The sequence below is a fragment of the Chinchilla lanigera genome, unplaced genomic scaffold (genome assembly GCF_000276665.1).
Source record: "Chinchilla lanigera isolate Chin_1 unplaced genomic scaffold, ChiLan1.0 scaffold00143, whole genome shotgun sequence".
NCBI classification, from domain to species: Eukaryota; Metazoa; Chordata; class Mammalia; order Rodentia; family Chinchillidae; genus Chinchilla; species Chinchilla lanigera.
Genome location: NW_004955544.1, coordinates 2053464 through 2073631, shown reverse-complemented (window position 1 = coordinate 2073631; position 20168 = coordinate 2053464). Strand labels below are relative to the sequence as shown.

The 20168-nt window shown below is 39.4% G+C and overlaps 1 protein-coding gene across 4 annotated transcripts in view; it reads right to left on the bottom strand.

Moving 5' to 3' along the window:
- Nucleotides 1–20168, bottom strand: part of Arhgap6 (Rho GTPase activating protein 6) — a 475573-nt gene that overhangs the window by 21683 nt on the left and 433722 nt on the right. For all 4 annotated transcript variants that reach the window (XM_005411385.2, XM_005411387.2, XM_005411386.2 and 1 more), the window contains exons 6-9: nucleotides 18480–18535; nucleotides 15037–15187; nucleotides 13859–14007; nucleotides 6920–7099 (exon numbers count right to left, since the gene is read on the bottom strand). In XM_005411385.2, coding sequence (XP_005411442.1) covers nucleotides 6920–7099; nucleotides 13859–14007; nucleotides 15037–15187; nucleotides 18480–18535 — 536 coding nt within the window. The remainder of the gene's footprint in view (nucleotides 1–6919; nucleotides 7100–13858; nucleotides 14008–15036; nucleotides 15188–18479; nucleotides 18536–20168) is intronic.

The following is a 20168-nucleotide window of genomic DNA, read 5'->3' as shown; positions in this document are numbered from 1 at the left end:
ACTCTTGTGCTGTGTAGTACAATCTCCTTGCTGTTCATTTCTAGAGCAGAATAATAAATTTTCTTTCCTAGGAAAAGGATCGTCAAGATTTTCTGGAGTTTTTAAACTACTGTTCTCATCAATGTAAAACCTCCCCAAATGAAAAGTATAGCTCAATAATCAAAATTTTCTAATCATTTCAGTGATTTTGTATATAACAAAATTGGAACTAAGGAGTAAGATAGTGAAAACCACATTACCTCATTACTTTTTTTTTTCTTACGCACTTCAACATGTTTAAATGAAGAAACAATACCCAGCTCAAAGTGACTCTTTTCTTACAATTTACTATTTTACATCAAAATCTCTGTTGGGTTTTAGTCAACCATTAAGTAATTTCAGATATTTTAAGGGTACCATTTATGGTTGTGTTTATCTGGAGACTCAACCCCTTAGATTTTAATGTGTTCCTTCAGAGCATAATGCTATTCCAAAAATCAAAAGAACTTTGTACTCTCCTGCTTCAGAGGAAAAAATGTAAACACTGCACATATAAAGGAATAAAACTGTCATAATTAAAATCTACACTATCGAATTAAAAATGAAACCTTGAATGATTGCCTAGGGTATAACTTCCATGAGGTAGTTTATTCCATAAAGCTCTGAGAGGGAAAGCTGGTGCGAGTTTTCCCCATTTAGCAAGACATGCAGCAAACCATTAAGTGCTTCTCCAAGGGCGGTTTCCTGGCCCTAGCCTCACTGTACTTGCCGCTAGATATTCCACACTAACGCACCACTTTGCACTTGACCAAGAAGGATGCTTTGGCATTTGAAACTCTAACACTCCCTGGCAAAAGTAAATATCACTGGGAATGGTGATGACATTTTTTAGTTAGCAAACACACTAAAAGAAATCACTTTGGCTCTTTATGGGAGCAAAAGCTAGAACAAGGGCAGGCTCAGCCTCAGACCTTTTGCGTGGCTCTGCTATGACAGTGATTTCATAATTGAAGGTGGTCTGGATGCATCTGGAGGATGGAGAAGCATTAAATTCAACAAATATTTCTCAAGTGACAGGGACATGCCAGGCTGAGTCTTGTTTTTTTTTGTTTTCGTTTTTGTTCTGGCAAGTGAGACACCTTTCTGAAGCAAAAAACAAAAAAAACGAAAAAAAAACCAACCCCCTAAAACAAAAACAAACAAAACAGTGGAAGAGCCCAGGACTCGTGGAGCTGTTTTGGAGGAAGACTAAGTAACAAAGATGAAGAAAAACGTGCCATCTTTGCTCCATGGCAACAAGCTAACAGGAGTGGCAGCAGCCCAGGGGTAATATGCTTCTGCTCCCTCCTACCTGTAGCAGATGCCAGTGGTACAGCTGTTCTATCTTTGCAGACAGGGACAAGGTGAGCAGACTCCGGCAGGAACACAGACTGGCAACTGAGGCCATCTGCTGGCCTTAACCTCAAGTGGGTGGATGGTTTGAGCAGTCCAGAGGTATTAATGCATTCACGCACTATTTTCAAATTGGCTAAAATACAGTTTCTCTTTCCTTTTCCACAAATAGACTCCATATCTGAGATACCACATTTGAGTGCTTCTTCTGTTTGAAAGGAAGCATCATGATGTTGAGATAATTCTCTTGGGCAAACAAACTAGGCTCCTTTCATGAAATGGTGGTAAAATTGAGATAAGCCAATGATACGTGGAATGACTAGCCCAACCTCTGGCACACAAACAACGGTGGTTTTGGCTATAGAAAAATGGAAATCATATACAATTATCTGGACATACTGGTAGAGGTAGATTGTTGCTTGATGACCTGGATGGCCACATGGCTTTTTTTGATTTGACATGCAATATAGGTTAGAAGAAAAACGTAATTTACATGGGGTGGATGAACAGAACACAAAGCAAAGCTTGGCTTTTGAGCTTGGCATCCTTGTCACAGCTTCTGATCCTTGCTCCTAACAATGCTCACTTAAAATTTCCCACATGTGCTGGGCAGGTCTCCAGCTTAGACTGATGGGCAGTGAAGTGGGAACGTTGTGGCTCCCCCACATTTCCATTGTACTCCAGACCTCCTGTAGGCCTACGAGGGTGGGGCTTTCTCTTCTTCACCCCTCTCCAAAAAAAGGCCTAATAGGAATCATGTAATATTCACTGGCAGAGTGAGGCGACACTTTCCTCCCTTCCTCTATGAAGCTCTTATTATTCAAGAACAATGGTATTTTTACTCTGGCATTCTCAATACCAGTTATAGAAGCAATAACTTTCAGAACAATTAGTGTGCTGATGATTTGGTCAGTGAATGATTTCTACTTAGAAGTCACCAATGGCTATTTCTAGAAATGCCTGATTCTTTAGCTTTTGTTTCCAGTGTTTTTCATATAATGCCATGTTCTGTTTGGCAGTTTTTAAATACTTGTTATACCAAGAGTGGAGGAGGATAATGATTCAACGGTACACATATCTCAGGGGTATGAGTGTGGGATCCAGACCAACAAAAATACAGTGACAAAGAGTTGTAGTACTTATTCAACAAGTAAATACCGAGCGCTTTCTTCTGCCAAGTACTTGCTAGATGCGTGGATGTCAGAGAACAGAACAAACAAGAATCCCTGTCTTCATAAGGTTTGCATTCTCTTAGGTTTCGACGTACAATACTAAATTATGGAACAAGTTCAAAGGTTATAAATGCTGCGGCAAAATGGACGAGATCAAGGTAAGGAGCTAGGAGCATGCGTGGGAGCAGGTCCTGGGGTCATCCACAGCGTCAGGGTGAGCTTTAAACCCAAGGTGACAACTGCTTGTGCTTTCATAGAGGAGGCATCATAGCACTTCAGTGTATTGTAACAACAATCTTTTTCTTAAAATACCCAGTATATTCAACCCTGCCCCAGGAGCCTTAAAATGCTGTTTCTAATTGTCAGAACCGTCCTGTAAACTAGGTTGCTTCATCTCATTTCTTTTTCACAACAGGAAAATGAAATGTACTAGAGATCGCATAGAAAATAAATGGCTGTGCAACAATGTGAATTTTGGTAACTCATTCCAAACTTCCTGATCTTTCCACCCCACCAGTGTCTCCCAACATGTGGTTCCCTAGTGTGGGGGGAGGTGTAGGAATCTGCCAGGACCCCTGGAGGTATTCATTAGAAAATGCAGATTCCTGAGCTGCCTGGCAGTGCTACTCCATTCACTTTTCTGTAGAGTGGCCTAGGAATTAGAATATCTAACAAGTCTCCTTGTGAACCCTGCTGCATGGCGCAAGTTGGAGAACTGCTGTTATAACATGCTGCCTTGGTCTTTTGATAGAGTGGTCATGACGCTTGTTATCAAGTATTTCCAGTTTTAGGATTTCCAAATCAGTGCCTAAAAAGCAAACCTCTTAGCCTGACTCTTGAATTGTGTGTTAATCTCTAAATTTGTATTGTGTGCCAATGCCAGGTTCTTTTCTGCCCTGTCCCATTAAGTCAGATCCCAGCCCCATGAGAGAGGCAGTCTCAGTATCGGGAAATGAAGGACATTGAGGACAAACTTGGGGCTCCTTCCAGACGGCTGGGGGTTTCCAGGTCCCATCCACCAGTTCTTCTGCGGAATCACCGCCCCTAGGGTGCATTCTGCCTTCAAGGACAAGCTTACAAGCTCTCCTAACACATCTTTCTAGTCCCAGTGAAACTGACACCTTTACTTCTGATCTCATAAACTCTTCCAAAGATTATGAAGCTGCACAGTTGCTAACTACTTTTAACCATCAGGTCTTGTATAGCTTTCCTTTCCATTGTTGGAAATTTTAATAAGTCCAAAAGCTTCTTAAAATAACAAATCAAAACAAAATTACATGTATGTATAAAAAACACATAATACATTTCTCTCTACCACACACCACACAGACCAACTTTACCCAACTAACCACCAGCCTTGGTATAACCAACTAGACTCTGAAATGTCAGGAATGCTAAGAAAATCCAAAATGTGAAGAAATCAATTTTTTTTGTACTTTTTAAGAAGGGAAGCAAGTGTTAGAGCCGTGGTGGCTGATCCACAGCACGTGAGCTGCAGCAGGATGTTTGGATCACTGAAAGCTCCAAAAGGTTTGCCATTTATTGTGCTAGAGCACTGAGCTATGCAGATTTCAGAAGTAGAACAGAATGTGGATATGATTCATTCAAGCACAGTCTTTGGATAACGAAACAAATAGAAATCAAACAAGATGTGTTCATGTAGCTAACATGTAGCAGATAGGACTACAGTAAAGTTTTCTGGTCCCAGTGTTTTTTTTTATAGACCGAGTCTTGGGATCTTTGTCCCCCATCCTGCTCTACTGTTCATTTTTTTTCAGTGTATAATTCCCATAACCTAAGAAGACCAAGAATGATTACATTAGTGGTTAACTAACTGTGACCCATCTCCAAACCTTCTCACCCATGTAAATGGTAAGGACTGGTAAAGTAGAGGTCACACTTCACAAAAGTACCATCAGATCATCCATTAATTCAATGTGTAGTTTTGTTCCTATTGTGCCTTGCGAACTGAAATAATGCAGGTAAGTGGATGGAAATGGACACAATCTTACATTTTAGTGAGGAAACAGAACGAACAAGAAATATTAACAAAACTCTCCATTAGTAATGGTGAAAGCTAAGGGGCAAAACCAGGAAATAGGAATAGGGAGTGAGGGTGTGTGTGTGTGTGCGCGTGCGCGTGCGTGCGTGCGCGTGCGTGTGTGTGTGTGTGTGTGTGTGTGTGTGTGCTGGTAGTGGAGGAGCTGCATTTTAGATAAGGTGGTCAAGAAAAGCCTCCTTAACAAGGAAAACACATCACTTGGGAAGCTAAATATGAGCTACAACCCAAGAGAGTTTTGATGTCAATCCTTATAGCGAAGGATAAACAAATAAGCTTTGGATAAAGTTGGGGAAAGGTAAATGCTGATTTTTTCTGCTGTTCTTGGTAATCCGGGTGGTAGGAAATAGGGAGAAGATAGATGGCACAATAAAAATGACAGCAGCTGGACTTTCAAGAAAGTTTTGTTAGTATCTGAGGTGAAAAGAAATGCTTGCTGGTTTGTAATTTCATGTATAGGAGAACCTGGCTTGGAAAACAGAATTTAGAGAATAGAATTAAGATCGATGAGAAGTATTATTTTGTTAAAAAAAAGTCCAGAGAACATGAAGCAATGCCAACACTAGTTGGCAAGATGATATGTGACTTAAAACTTGATGAAAATGTTGAGAAGTTCAGACATTTGATTCATCCAAATATGTAATTAATTAGAAGGATTTGGGATAAAGTGTGAAATTTATATAGAGTCAGTGACTAAAGCTACATTTTTGAGCGCTTACTTATTATGAGCAACACAGGGACGATGCTTCAGGGACACAAAGGATCAAGATATCACTCCACCTCAGTGAACTTTTCTCCATGGTAAATTCATTTGCTCTTCCTCAGGGGCTCCCGGCCAGAACGCATTTCCCAGCCCCTCTTGGAGTTAAGTATGCCTTGTGGATAAATTCTGGACAGTAGGGTTTGGGGACACATAATAGACGCTCCTACTTACTTTGCCCATATAATCATAGGGGATGGCAGAGTCTCAAGACGCAAGGAACTGGGATTAGCTCAGTCACCACCTAAAAGGCTGTCTGCCACATATCTGATTAAACATTATGTCAACAAGATATTTATGTCTGTGGTGGCAAAGTATTGATATACGAGGCAGCTTGAGTTACTCAAGTAATATAATTAGTAATTAACATTTGCTTAGACTATTACAGTTTGTGTAATGCTTTCACACATCAAATGACTCTGGTAACCACTATGGGAATCACGCCTTTGACAGGAGCTTCAACTGATGTCCAGTGAGTATTGAATTACTTGGTTACAATCACATAGTTAATACACAGAGGGTAACCATTCTAAACCACTGGATCTTGAATTTTAAAAAATACATTTGCATAAGACAAGCTTGGTGATAAATCCAATATAAGCTATTTGATAAGCATAGATAAAACTCTTTAGGAGATCCAAGAGTCAATGAACCTTCTTGGTTGAGGGAGCTACAAAAGGATCCAGTGGAACAGGTAGGCTTTATGATGTTTGCAAATTGACATGAGAAATGGAACGAACATGGAGAAAGTTCCCATAAATCTTGACCTGCAATGTGATTGGAGAATAGAAATAGAAGGGAATTGGCATTCGTTCTAATGTTTCAAGGGAAGTTGGAGCAAGCCATGCAGTTTTATGAAGGAAAACAGGAACTGGTAACTCAATACAAATCAAAAAAATATTTATTGAGTGCCTGCCAGATGGAGGGCCTTCCAAAACTGTACAGAGGATACAGAGAGGAGATAACAAGGGCATAGCCCTTGTTTTAAATGGATATATAATCTACCAGGGGAAATGATCGTAAATGACCATAACACAATGTTGAGGAAGATAAACATTCATAAGAACAGTAATGGGGTTCAAGGGACAGAGAAGTGGCATGAAGCGACATGGAAGGACACAGGAAGGAAAGGTAAAATTTCATGCTGGAGGTAGATTGTCAAAATTGACCTTGGACAAAGTGCTGTCATCAAGTCTGGTTATGAATACATGAATTCAAGAGGCCGCAGAGAGAATTCTCAAAAGAAGGCTTTTATCAAAAATGTTCTCAGCCTGGACCACTGTTGGAGCAAATGACTCCAAAATTTGATTACTGTTTAGGGGACAAAAAAAATGAAGTTTTCAATTTATGTATGTTTGTTTGAACATGGAATCAGAAGCTAGCAGTGAAAGCACAGTTATAAAAATGTCTATTCCTATGGAAACAACCTGGTTTCCAATGAATATAGTCAGTTACCAGCACTGCAGATCAGAAGGTGGTGAACTTGAGTTTCATGATACACCACAGACAATCAGTATGCTGTTCACGGAGATGTCCTGCCACTGAAAGGTCACCTACCATGAACAGGGTTTCATAATTTTCAATCATCTTCTGCACTACAGCAATGATGGCTGTGCTCTCTTCAGCCCGGGCCGAGCTCTGGACCGAGAATTCTTTGTCTGATGACTTCTGCTTGTGCAGTAGGTTGGGTCCAAATATGGTGGCCAAGTTTAGAGATGTCATTTTGTTGCCAGTGACCTATTGCAGAAGAGCATACCAAGACTGTTACGTTTGCTTTCCAAAATGCTGGTGGCTCTATTATCAATGAAACTTTTTCCTTTCCATTTGTTCACTGCAAGGACGTTATCTCTGTCAGAACCCACAAGGGGTGCTATCATTTTCCTTTGGCTTCATATCTTGGATCAAAGCTCACAGCTCAGGGGTCATCTCAGTAGTATATTAAGCAAAACTTTGCAACTCCACGGTTCATTGTAAAACTGGCTCTATATAAAATTTCTAACCTGTCTGCACTTAAAAAATATTGATATATATCCATCCATGCATTCATATCTTTGTCCATTTACCCATCAGTTCATAACCTCTCCATTGATCCATCCACTCAGCACCTACTATGGTGAGGCATTTTTCATAGATTATAATTATTTAAAAATTCCTCTGACAATAATCATAACACTGTCGTTAGGTTAAGGGCCTCATGTTCTAGGAAAAAAATAAACATCATTTTTGGGCAGTCAGTATAAAGAATGAAACTGTCAATCCCAGAGACCCTAGGAACAGTATTCCGGAGGTGGCAATATTTGTCTACAATCTGCGAGCAAGTATGGAGTGTGCTAGGTTGAAAAGCAGAGGGGTTGGAGCAGGGGTCTACTTCACAGTGGAGGAAGTACGGTAGGCAATAACAAACATGTGAGATGTGTCAAAGAGTGCCAGGAAGCCGAGTGTAGCAGGGCTGCTGCAGGAAAATCAGACAAAGCCAGAGGAGAGAAAGGAGTTCAGACGGCAACTCGGGCAAGAGGGTTCTGCATGATGAGGATGGAGCAGAATTTCAAATGTGTTAGCCCCTGTGGCGAATGTTCACTGAGATACTCACACTACACTTCTGTGCAGATCACACGCTCTGATGCTTCCAGGGGCCTAGCTCAGAGCCATTTCAATGGTGTGGCAGGAAGTGAACACAGTGAGTGGAGACACTTTCTTCAGAAGGTCTCACAGATAAGGAGAAAGAAAAAGATGGCACGGGGGGGGGAGAAAAGAGGAGTGTAGGGTGAAGAATTGGAAATATTTTATTTTTCTTTTTTGAAGAACTAGGGATTGAAACTAGAGCCTTTGCATTGAGCTATATCCTCAGCCCTTTAATTTTTTTTCTTTTATTTTGAGACAAGGTCTTGTTAAGTTGCTTAGTTGCCCAGCCTAGGCTTGAATTTATGATCCTCTTGCCTCAGCCTCCCAGAGTGCTGCGATTGCAGGCATGCACCAGCCTGCCTAGAAAAGCGAACTGTTCTTTAGTTTGAAGTATAAAGAAATTATTCATGTTCAATATATTAATGAGGAGAAAGCACAAGTAGGCATACAGAAGCAAAATGCTCATATTTCCATTTCCAAGAGCCAGCTGCTCATATGCTTTCCTATGTGCATAGGTACATATACACAGTTATGACTTCTATCTAAAATGTCTGCCCAAAATCCCATGTATTTAGAAGGTGATTGGATCATGGAGTGTTACGAATGCGACATCTGACTTGCTGTTAGGAGGTGGGGGTCTACTTGGAGATGGATCTCTGGAGGTGTGACCTAAAAGGGTGTATTCTTGTCCCTGGGTCCTCCTTTCTCTCTCTCTCCTTTCTGGTTGCCATGGATTGGTTTACCTCCACCCTTCCCTTCCTCCATCCTGTTTCTGGCAGAAAGTTTGTCTTCATTTTGCCTGTGTGCTGGGACTTTGCGGGAGACTGAGTTTAAAGGTGGTAGACTAATTAATATTACAGAAGAAATTACAAAGCAGCCCAATATTCATTCTGTAGCATGGGTATTGCTGGAAGATTTTAACCAGATCTACAGTGAAATTCAGGAACAAAAGCAGATGTGCAGAATTTGCAGTTTCATTAGGAAGTGCTTGCAAGTTGAGGCCACAGACAGCATGAATGCTGAAAAGACTAGCATTAAAAATTAGTCAAGCACCGTGTATCAGTATGCACATATATATCAATGTTATTATTTCTTTTTTAAAACTAGCACCACACTCCATACGTTATTTTGCAACTTGCTTATTGTCTCTTAACAATACGGTGCATTCATCTTTCAATTTCAAAAAATTCTTTCTCTTCACCCTGTATTGGCCCCATGCACCCTGCTGGAGGAACAGGTCATGATTTCTTTTAGCCACAGTCAAGGGATGGGCATTTACATGGTTTTCAATGTTTTGTTATTATAAAACATGATATAAAAGTATCCTCAAGACAGAGATTTTGTGAATTTGGCTGAGCACTGTCTTAGGAATAAATTCTACAAATCAAATTGTTATAATAAGGAATGCAAGAATTTTTAAAGGCTTCAGTATTGTTTTGTTTTGTTTCTGTTTGTCTGTTTGTTTTTACTTACTTGCATCCTTTTCACATGGAAGGGAGAACCTGACTAAGTTTCTATAAGCCAGAGTTTCTGTTGAGTGACCTTGGCCCACTAAATGCTTGCAGCACCCTACATCCCCTCCCCTGTTGGAGAGCTATTGGTATGTGTACATTTTTACTTCTCTCATCAGCATTAGCTGAGAATCCAGGAATGTCAGGATGAAGAGGTTTTCCCAGCAAGATCTACGCAGCTTTTGAGAAACACATAGGCATCCAACGTAGAATTCACAAGTCCTAATGAGCAGTGAAGCTCCTGAGTCTCACATCCTGTGGAGCCCAAGGCTGGTGGCTAACCAGCCCTGCAACTCTGGTAGGCCACATAATTTGCTTTAGTTTTAAAAGGTGAGCCTGTTTTCAGGTAAACGTTACCGCACCAACAGAAACCATTTCATGTGATAAATGCTAGAATTGGAAGGGAAGTACCTTTCATGCAGGACTTTCAATTATTTTTCTTTGTTTTATTTCACCAATATAAAGCCTGACATGTTTTCGTTTTATTTTTCATTTCCCTTCCTGGCAATTCATGGTTAAGGTTAAAATAAAATATGTGTCGTTTTCAGATTCCTCCCATTAGAACTCAGAGGTGTCTGGAAGGCTTCCCCTCTCCCTTTTAAAGTAATATTAGGGTTTTCTCTTTTTCTTTAACATTAACAAATAGAAGAATTTGTTTTCTTTTAAAAGAATGTTTAGTACAAGGACGATCTGGAGCTCTGTTTCCGCTCTCTCCTTCTCTGGTTGCTATTCTGGGAATGCAATACAATCCGGCTGTGAAATTGCACATAGATTCCAGCTGCAGGCCAAACTGCTGTGGTTTGTTACCACGTTTTGTTTTGTTTTGTTTTGTTGTTTTATTGTTTTTTAAACTGGAGAGGAGTCTTACTCCCTAACATCTTCCACCCACGCTCTCCGTGTTTCCGCATATACTTGTACCTATACGGTAGAGTTAGGTAATATATGCACTTGAGGCCGGGCCATTATCGCATGATTTAATTAGCTGGCCAGTTCAAGGCAGACTTTTATCTTCACTATGTAAGTACCCTAGATCATTTTCAAGCCTCATAAAAATAGCTTATATTTATTAAAAATCTAGTGTGTACAAATACCGAGCTAGGGGTTTCCCACAGATTATTTTAACTCTTTTTTCACCACAAATTTATGAACCAGCTGCTGTTGTTGTCTTATTTAATAAACAGAATGGAGGAACAGTGATGTCCAGAGCCCCAAGGTGGTCCAGCAAGAAGGGAAGCCGACAGCTGCACCCCAGGCAGCCCTACAATCTTTGTCAGCTCCTCCCGTTCACTCTTGTGTGGCCCATCCTGCCATGCCAATGGGGAGCTGGGAAACTGAGCCAATCTACCACTTCCTGGAGGCAGGAACCTCCTCCAGATCAGCAACTGTGACCTTATATTGGTTCATTTTGCCCCGTGGATAGTCCCCTTGAGAACTCAGCACCAGCTATGAACTCTCACCAAACAAGTACACACTTACACCGTAGTTTCCAGGCAATGCCAGGGCTTCTTGAACTCTCTGGAAAACTACTGTTTGGGATGTCTCTTACATTTGGGAATTTCTCTTTTCCTTAGGTGGCAATATGAATAATAAACTCAACAAAATTAATAGTGCAAAACAAATAATTTGGCAAAACACCACAATCCAAAAAATACCACTATTTTTCCCACAAGAAGCACTGATTAGTCAACAATTTCTCTCATAACTTCTACTAGGCATTTTTAAGATCCCACTAGATAATGATGTATTGAATTTTAAGGGCCTATTACAGAGGAAATAGTACTTTCATTTCATAGATGAGGAAGCTGAGGCCTTCTCTGGCCCCAACTCTGTTTTCCTTCCTCTTCCTCTCTTTCACAAAGACAAGGTCAGGCAGCAAGGTTCTGGCAGAGCCTGTGTGATTATTCAAGCCTCTCCACAGTCTGGTTCAGTTCTGTTTCATGCTTCAGACCATAAAACAACAAGCCAGCAAATAGATAATACAAACTAACAAATATATAACAGAAGTTGAGAAATGCTTTGTTTCCCAACCGTATTTTACATTTTGTGTTGACCCTCGCTATAGTCTATTCATTTTGTGTTCTCTACTGGCACATGCCAAACCAACTAAAAAATATACTAAACAAAGAACCTACCTTTTGCTCCTCTCCCTCCACTCTTCACTTCTACCAGAGGGGTATCGCTAACTCCTATTCCTGTGGCATGCTTATGTGGCCCATTTACTCAATCCCTATACAAACTTTGATGTATCCTTTCTGTCAGTTCTCCTCTACAGAGCCATTGCAAACCCATCTAGTCCATGTCTGCCCCTTCTCTAAATTTCTGCAGTGGCTCTATAATGCACTCCTTGATTTTATGTCTGACCCTAAGTGGGCATTTACTATGGATGATGGGTAAGCTACCTAACTTCTTTGGCTCTCAGGTTCCACCCCTGAAACATGAGGGCAATGATATTTCTTTTTTTTTCTGTTAGGAGAATTAGCTACTGTCTTTCTATCTACCTGCCTATCTATCTATCTATCTATCTATCTATCTACCAATCTATCTATCCATCCATCCATCCGACACAAAGCCATCAATAGGTAGACAAGGCATACATGTTAGCTAGTATTCCAGTATGCAAAGTTCCATTTATACCTATTCAAGAATACTGTCTTCTTTTTTGCATAGCCTTTGGATTGAAAGAATGTCTGAGGATGATTGAAAACAAGCAATAATGAGCTCAGTTGGACTTTTTTCTTTACTTACATTGAAGAAATCTTAATCTTCTTAATTACCTGAGACTCAACTTTGTCCTTTTCACATAGTACTTAAGAAATGTCAGAGAGACAATTGGTATATCTTCCAAGATAGGACTCTGTCTTTACTCAGCCATCAGACATATGACTCCACAGCTTCTGCTATATTTGCAGTCAATAAAGTCTGATACCCAGACGGGTAATGTAACTATATAACAATTATGAGAATTACAGTCTACCATCGAAGGGCTGCATATGTTGAAATAAGGTGTCAGGACAATATTACAAAACCTGAAGCCAGCAGGGTTTCACTAATTATAACTCCTATGAAGACAAATGACTAACTCAGGAAACTTCTATCATCACACTCACAGGGAGGAGGAGGAGATGATATGCAGGATTGCTTTTCTTGATTAGAGAAAAAAAATACATATATATGGACATGTCCTTTGGGAACTAGACTTGACAAGCACAGAACTGAATACATGATACAGCTGAGCTGTTCTTACCAGGGGTTTAAGTTCCAGTGGTTGAGTAAATTGTGAATGCCTCTTTCCCTTACTGATTCCAGGCATGTTAGCATATTAAAGAGTTTGAGACTTCCTGGGAAACCCAATGTCAGGGAGAAGTGTGACTGCATGTGATCAAAGGGGGAGAGGTCTCTTGTGAAGGGGAAGACTAAATAGGGTGTCTTCTGGTAGACCTCTTAAAAGGGAGGCCCGCATTTCATTTGTCTGAAGACGAAATGCAAGAAAAAAAAAAGGAAGAAAGAAAGAAAGGAAGGAAAAAAAAAAACACTTTGAAGCATGAGTGTTGAACAAAGAAAACCAGAGCCTAAGACCTCATAATGCTGGGGGATATCACACAGGGGCCAGAGTTGGGACCAGGTTGAACTAGAATATGTCTAAAGAGTCCATGGGACTGTGTTAAAGCTGCCTGTAGCCGTTAACACTATGTGCTATCAAAATGCCATATGAAAAGTTATCAAAAGTTTGGGGGATGCAACTAAGGGGTAGAACACTCGTCTAGCACATGTGAAGCTGTGGGTTCCATCTTGAGTACCACCAAGAGAAAAAAAAGATGCCATAGCAAAGATCAGAACTACCATTGTATTCAGCAAGTCCTCAGTTTGGGGGTAATGTTTACAGAGAGAAAGAACACTTCTAATAAGAGATACTGGATTGCTTGTTATAGTGTAGATGAGAGCTCTAGGGGCAAACTGGAAAGAATAGAGGGACTATCATATTTGGACTCCAAGTTATACAGATCAAAGCAGCATCAAGGACGGTAACCTCTTCTCAGCTCCACTACTGTGCTTTTATATAAGTAAAAGTGCCTCTATAGTTCACTCTCTGTATTCTCATAAATAGAATTCAAGGTCTTCAATAAAGCATTATCTTGGAAAATGACGACCTCACTTGAGAGCATCCTTGAAACATGCATGAAGGATAATGACCAATGTGCTATTAGGAACTGTCCCTCTAGGGCAGGCTCTTCCCAAATAGATAGATCAGACATGGGAAGGTATCATATTCTCCAGCTGAAATGTTTGGTCATATTGCCACCTCACCCCTTTGAAAACTGAAAAGGGAAGAGTCACAGAGTATACAGAGGCAAATGGGTCATACCTCTTGTCCATCTTTACTGACATTGTCATCGGCATGCTGGGCCACGATGGAGAGGAACTGAAGGAGACGGTGGAGGGTGTCGCAGTTGCAGGGAGGTAGAAGATAGATGAGGAGCTGCAGGGTGCCCAGCTGTTCCTCCGGCTCCAACACTGTGCAAGGCAGAAAGATGTGTTCTAAGTAAGAGTAGGGGAAGCTTGGGCCATTCAGGCAGAAAGGAGGAAAGGCCTCCTCTCAGTTGTCTTAATAGAGAGGTTACCAAGGCAAGCACAATCCCGTGCCTTCCTCCATTCTCTCATGGCTTTAACAACTTAGATTCAAGACCCTCTGACAGCTATAAAAAGCAATTAGACCTGGAGAAGTGCACCATCTAGAGAATTATGAGAAAGGTAACTCTGCTCTTCTTACTTTCTTCTCTGTTCTTTCTCTAGCATTTCTCATGCAGACTTAATGGATTTCAGTGAGCTGCTGGTAAAGATATTGCTGAGAATTGGTAGATGCTCTGAAATTTGAGTTTATAATGGATTTGAGACCCTTTTCTGTTGTGCAATAGACAAGGGGAAGTTTTTCATTGGCAATTCAGAAGGCATGTCACAAAGACACTGTCCTCTGTCTCTGTTGAGGTCTCGTTGAAGTCACAGCACTGGAGGAAGAAGAATATGCAGGCGGACACAGCTCTGGCTTATCCTTCTTACCCACCCTCCTTTCCTCTTCCATTGGGTCTCTATCTATAACTCAGAAGTCGCTACGCTAAAAGTCCACTTGGCTATGCCGTCTTGCTTGTTCTGAAATGCTGCCTGCTTCCCTTTCTCATTCTGAGTTATTCTGAATTCTGGACTTCCTCATATCAGAAACACCAATTCATATTTAGGCACAGACTCAACAAGAAATCTCACTGGTACTCCAAGTCATCAATTTATAGTACTTTCTATTGTCCAGGAGGTCATTTGAAAGCATCCCAAATTCTTCTTGGCCATTTCCATTTGTTTTATTGCGACTTTCTTCTTGCTACTTCTCCCCAGGGTAAATCTCAGAAAATTCCCCAAATAGTCCATTCATTAGAGACTGATAAATAAGGACAAAAACAGCTGTCAGAAAGCATATGTATAAAGTTTTGATGAGTGAGCTGGACATCCTGGTATTTCAAGGACATTTCCCGTAAATATTGCTATATTACGTACAGAGAGTGTTGATGAAAGCTGTGTACAGCTCCCTGGTGAGAAGGGGGTCCGGCATGTCCCTCAGGAATTCCTTCAACAAGGCTGCCACATCATGAACACTATGCTCCTCTTCCAGAGAGACATCAACCCCTCGGTCAAATTCCTCACGCAACTGCAACAATAATGTGTCAAGCGGCAGTCACTTAACAACACCATACCTCAATGTTAAGTGTTCACCAAGATAAATATTTTGATGCATGGCACCTAGTATTAAGTTTCAACAAACAACATGTTGTCTTGATCTGCAGAGTCTACACAATTTGGCTGTGACACACACATATATATATATATATATAAAATATTATATATAATATAATAGAAATAATATATATGAACATTATATATTATTATAGAAAAATTCAAATATTATATAAAATTAAATATTATGCATTATTATATATACAGATACAGATATATAGATATCTATATCCAGATATATAATAAAACTATTGGTGGATTTGCTATTAATGATGTAAGCTGAAGGGCATAGAAAGGTCAGTGGGAAGGTTGGAAAAAAAGAGGAGCAGAACAGAGTTCTGGTGAATGTGGAAGGGAGGAATTAGTGTATCACACAACAGTTTTGTATGCCACCAATCCTACCATGTTGGGCCTTTGATAGTCTGCTAAGGTAACAAGACAGCGAAGATATTCTGCAAATAATTAAACTAAAAATCCTGATGAGGTATTCATGACTAAGGCTTACAAGATGACAGTATCTAAATAAAATCTGTGTTAGAGCTATCAAAGGGGCCTTATGAACAATTTCCAGAAGAATTCGCTGCCTTAATCATAACTAAGCCCATTACCATTTACAGCCACCGGAAAACACAATAACAAGAAGAGAATAATAACTCCACCTCCTGTTTTCGCCTCTGATGGCTCAACTAGTCTTACTCATTGCTCTCTGTTGTAGAAATAGCAATGAATGTCTGTGAATCTACACTGCGCTATAAACTTCTATAATAGTTTATTTGTTCAATCATTTATCTGTCCACTTATTCAACAAAGATTTGCTGCATTTTCTGTATTCCAAGCTCTATTATAGGCCCTTAAAGTACAGTGGTAAAGGCAAAGAGGAGGGTCAATGTCCTTACCCTCCTCCATCTCTCAGACTAGTAGAGAGATGATATGATAATCAGGTAATCCTACAAATGATTAGCTCTTAAAGTTTTGATTGGTGTTCCTGAAGAAAAAGTATAGGGTGCTATGATGTGACACAATCAAATAAAATGGTGAGTGCATTAGAATGTATGTCATACTCAGAATCTAACTCTTAGTAAGCACTAATTATATTTTTAGTGGGTAAACCTTAGATAATGTCCACGCAAAGATTTTCCCTTTGGTGGATCCAGACGTAAGTGATGAATATTTTCTGGCACTTGCCATCCGCCCACCTGATTAGAATCCCTATCACTGCCCTGAAATGCTCTGTGATTCCAGACAACTCACCATGAACAAGTATCAGGCAGCCGGAATGAAGGGGCCTTCCACCAGTGCCACGTGAACTGTGGCGACTCAGACACACCATGTTTCTTTTCTGAGCACACACACATGCACAAAGAATGGACTGCGGAAACAGCTTTGCTTATGAAGTCAGAGTGGCCGGCTAAATTGTGTGATCTGGAGTCAAGTTCCCAAATTTCTCTAAGCCTTGAAAGCAGGGAGGGTGAAGGCAGCTAGGTGCATAGCTGGTGGGCAGATTCAATGACATGATATTTGAGAAAATATTCTGTAATATTGCACAGGTAGGGGCCTAGGAAATGTTGCTGCACTTCCGTCTTAAAAGTCCTGTTTTAAAATGTTAAATATTTAATAGTCTTGTGTGGGCATTTAGATTAAAACCCAAATACAAAACATTCTTCTTTCAAAAGTTCCCTTTAGCTTAACAAAAGAGATACATGAGGGAGCATTTATTTAAATTACTTTCAATTAATATGAACAAATATAATTTCTTCAACTTCATCTCATTAAAATTTATTTTCACTTGGTTTTATTTTCGAATTGTTGAGAGCAACAGAGTGAAAATTTTAATTTAATTGTAATTTTCATTGACCTACAAATGACTTCTTTTAGAGAATGGTTTGCCCTTTAAGAAGCCTTCGTGAACACAGACACTTGTCTGATCAGACGAACCTGTTCTTGATGGTCTAATATCAAATTTTTGTTGTAACAAAATCAAAGAGTATACTCTTCTCATGAAAATTGAACTGGGGATAAATGGCTCCATGGAAACTTAAAAATTGTTTATTTTTGAGAAGTAAATGCATATGGCAAGGCTGTGGGGGAAAAGGAGTCCTTCTCCCCTGTTGGAGGGAGTGCAAATTGGTACAAACAATATGAAAATCAGTATGGAGAGACCTCAAAAAATGAAACCAGAGGTACCATTTGAGCCAGATATTCCCCTTCTTGGTATCTTCCCAAAAGAGTTAAAAGCATCACATTACAGTGATACATGCACACCCATGTTTATAGTAGCACAATTTGTAAGAGCTAAGTCTTGGAAACAGCTCAGATGCTCACCAACAAATGAATGGGTAAAGAAAATGTAGTTTTTATGCAGTTGTGTACTACTCTGCCATAAAAAGGATGAACTGGAGAAATTTTTAGGTAGATGGATGCATCTGGGGCCATACTTTTAAGTGAAATGAATTGGACATACATTTAAATACCACATTGCTTCTCTTGTGTGAGAAACCCAAAGGGTAAACAAGGAACAAAATGGAGGATAGATATTGGGAAGCACGAAGAAAGTGTTCAAATGGGGAGGGGGAACAAGGCAGGGAAGAGAAGGAAGAGAAAAGAAAAAAAAATAGGAAAAAAGTGGAAACAAAGCTTTTGTAAATGGGGAGGGGAAGAATGGTTGAAGAAAGGAGAGGGGGATGGGGAAAAAAGAAGAATCAGGATATATCATGTATAGGTACAAATTCTCTATGGTGTATGTGATTATTATGTATATCAGAGGTATATTAATAAAATTAATTTTTAAAAAGAAAGTATAGGGATAAACAGTGCCTTATGTGATAAGAATGTTAATGGTATCTTTGTATCAAACTTTAGTGAAAGTGGGTGCTGCGCAATGATTTTCTATTTACTGTAACTGACTGATTAGGCCTTCTCTGAATTTCCTCTTTTAACAGACTCAGTAAATTGTTTATGAAGGAGATTTTTTTGAAAATGGCACAGACACTTCCAGACATTTTCTCTCAACCGTTTGATCCTAACTCTATAACAACTTTTCAGAACTTCTGAGATGTGCTGCTTCACATCCTGGCTCTCAACTATACTATAATCAGTTGGAGGATAAAGACAGTTAGAAGGGAATTTGCATAAACTTGAAGTTTGCACATAGTACTTCCATTAAGCATCGAGTGAAATGGACACTATAATCTTCATTTTTCACTTACTTGTCTCACTCTCTTTTTTGAGCTTCCAACTCGGAATATCCCCACTGTCTGGAGGCCTGAAAGTAAGCAAACAAAATCAACAGTCTTGTTTCATGGCTTGAGACTGTAGAAGAAATCAAAATAGAAATAGAGCAGAATGCTAGCACAGAACCAACATGCAGAGCAATAGTAACTAAGAGCATAAGGTGATTTTTCTACATTCTGTACTATTTATGATCTCTGTGTACCTAAATGTTAGTTCTTGGAGCACCAAAATTATTTTGTTAACCATTTCTATGAAATAATTCCCCTATCATGCCATTTCTTTCCACAATTTCTCTATACAGAATACAGTATTTTAACATTTTTCTTTATTCAAAGTAATTACAAAAACATGAATCTCATAGGGAGTTTAGCTCTTTATTAATTTTAAAATAGATATTTCTTATTTGTCTAATCATAATAAAAATCTACCTCTAAAGTAAAGAAAAATGTAAAAAAGTACTTTAAGACATACGTTTAAAATTTTGGTTTATCTCTATTCAGCCTTTTCTCCATGGGAAAAAATATATTGAACTGAGATTGTACTATGTATATACACACAGCATATGTTTATCTATCTGTTTATCAACAGGGAGAATGCTACTGCCTTATTTAGATATTGGGTCATAAGAATTTTCATGTGTGTAACAATTTCCCGCAATTGTCATTGAAAATGGATGCAAAATACTCTGTTATATGAATGAGCACAATTTATTCCACTTTCCCCTCTGAATGGTATATAAATCTCCCCAAAACACAGGCTTATTTTGGTGCTGTAAATGGTTTTTCTCTAAATAATTCTATGTAAATGCCTTTGATCACATTTTTCATTCTCATCGGATAATATTCTAGATGTGGAATTATAATGTTACTGAATATAAAAAAGAATTATCTGGCGGAAAACATTAATAGTGATCTAACAAATTAGATCTCTTTAAAAACAAGCAGCATCACTATCACACATTAAAAATTTTCTAGTTCTATAATAGCATTAAATTTCTAGTCAGTGTCCACATAATGTTCACAAAATGTGATATGATCAATGTGCATTTTGGTCTCAGTTTATATCTCTCCCCTGCTTCTATTTTTCATCCTACACAGTAATTTGTTAGATGAAGAAATCACATGTAGTAGGAGTAAAAGTTCAAGTCCAGACTGGGCACTTAGTGAGACCCTGTCTCAAAACAAGAACTTTAAAAACGTCTGGGGTTGTAGGTCAGGGTGAAGTCCTTGGGTTTAGTCCTCAGTACAGAAAATAAAGGACTGACTTCTCACTTTCCATCTTCCCACTATCTGGATTTTTGACATTCCATGGTGTCGTTTATATCTTCCTTTCTCCTCTTATTTTCTATAAAAGCTGAAAGTTAAAGGCAGAGTTTTCTCTGGTTTGGGTGGGTAAGAATGCAAGAGGTATTGTGTACTTGCTTCAGGGGCTTAGAATGTCCAAATGGCTCTGCTTTTTCCCTGGGAACCATTAACCATCAAAACTAATGTGCTTCATCGACATTTATTTCATTGGCGGCAGCTCATTTTCCCTTAATTTGAGATAATCAGTTATGAAAATAATGCCAGATTTGAGCTGCTAAGAGCCATTTGAAGCCACATGAAGACTGGTCTGAGAGTGAAGCCAGCAAAAAGAGAATGCTCATGACATCGTCTAATTCTTGG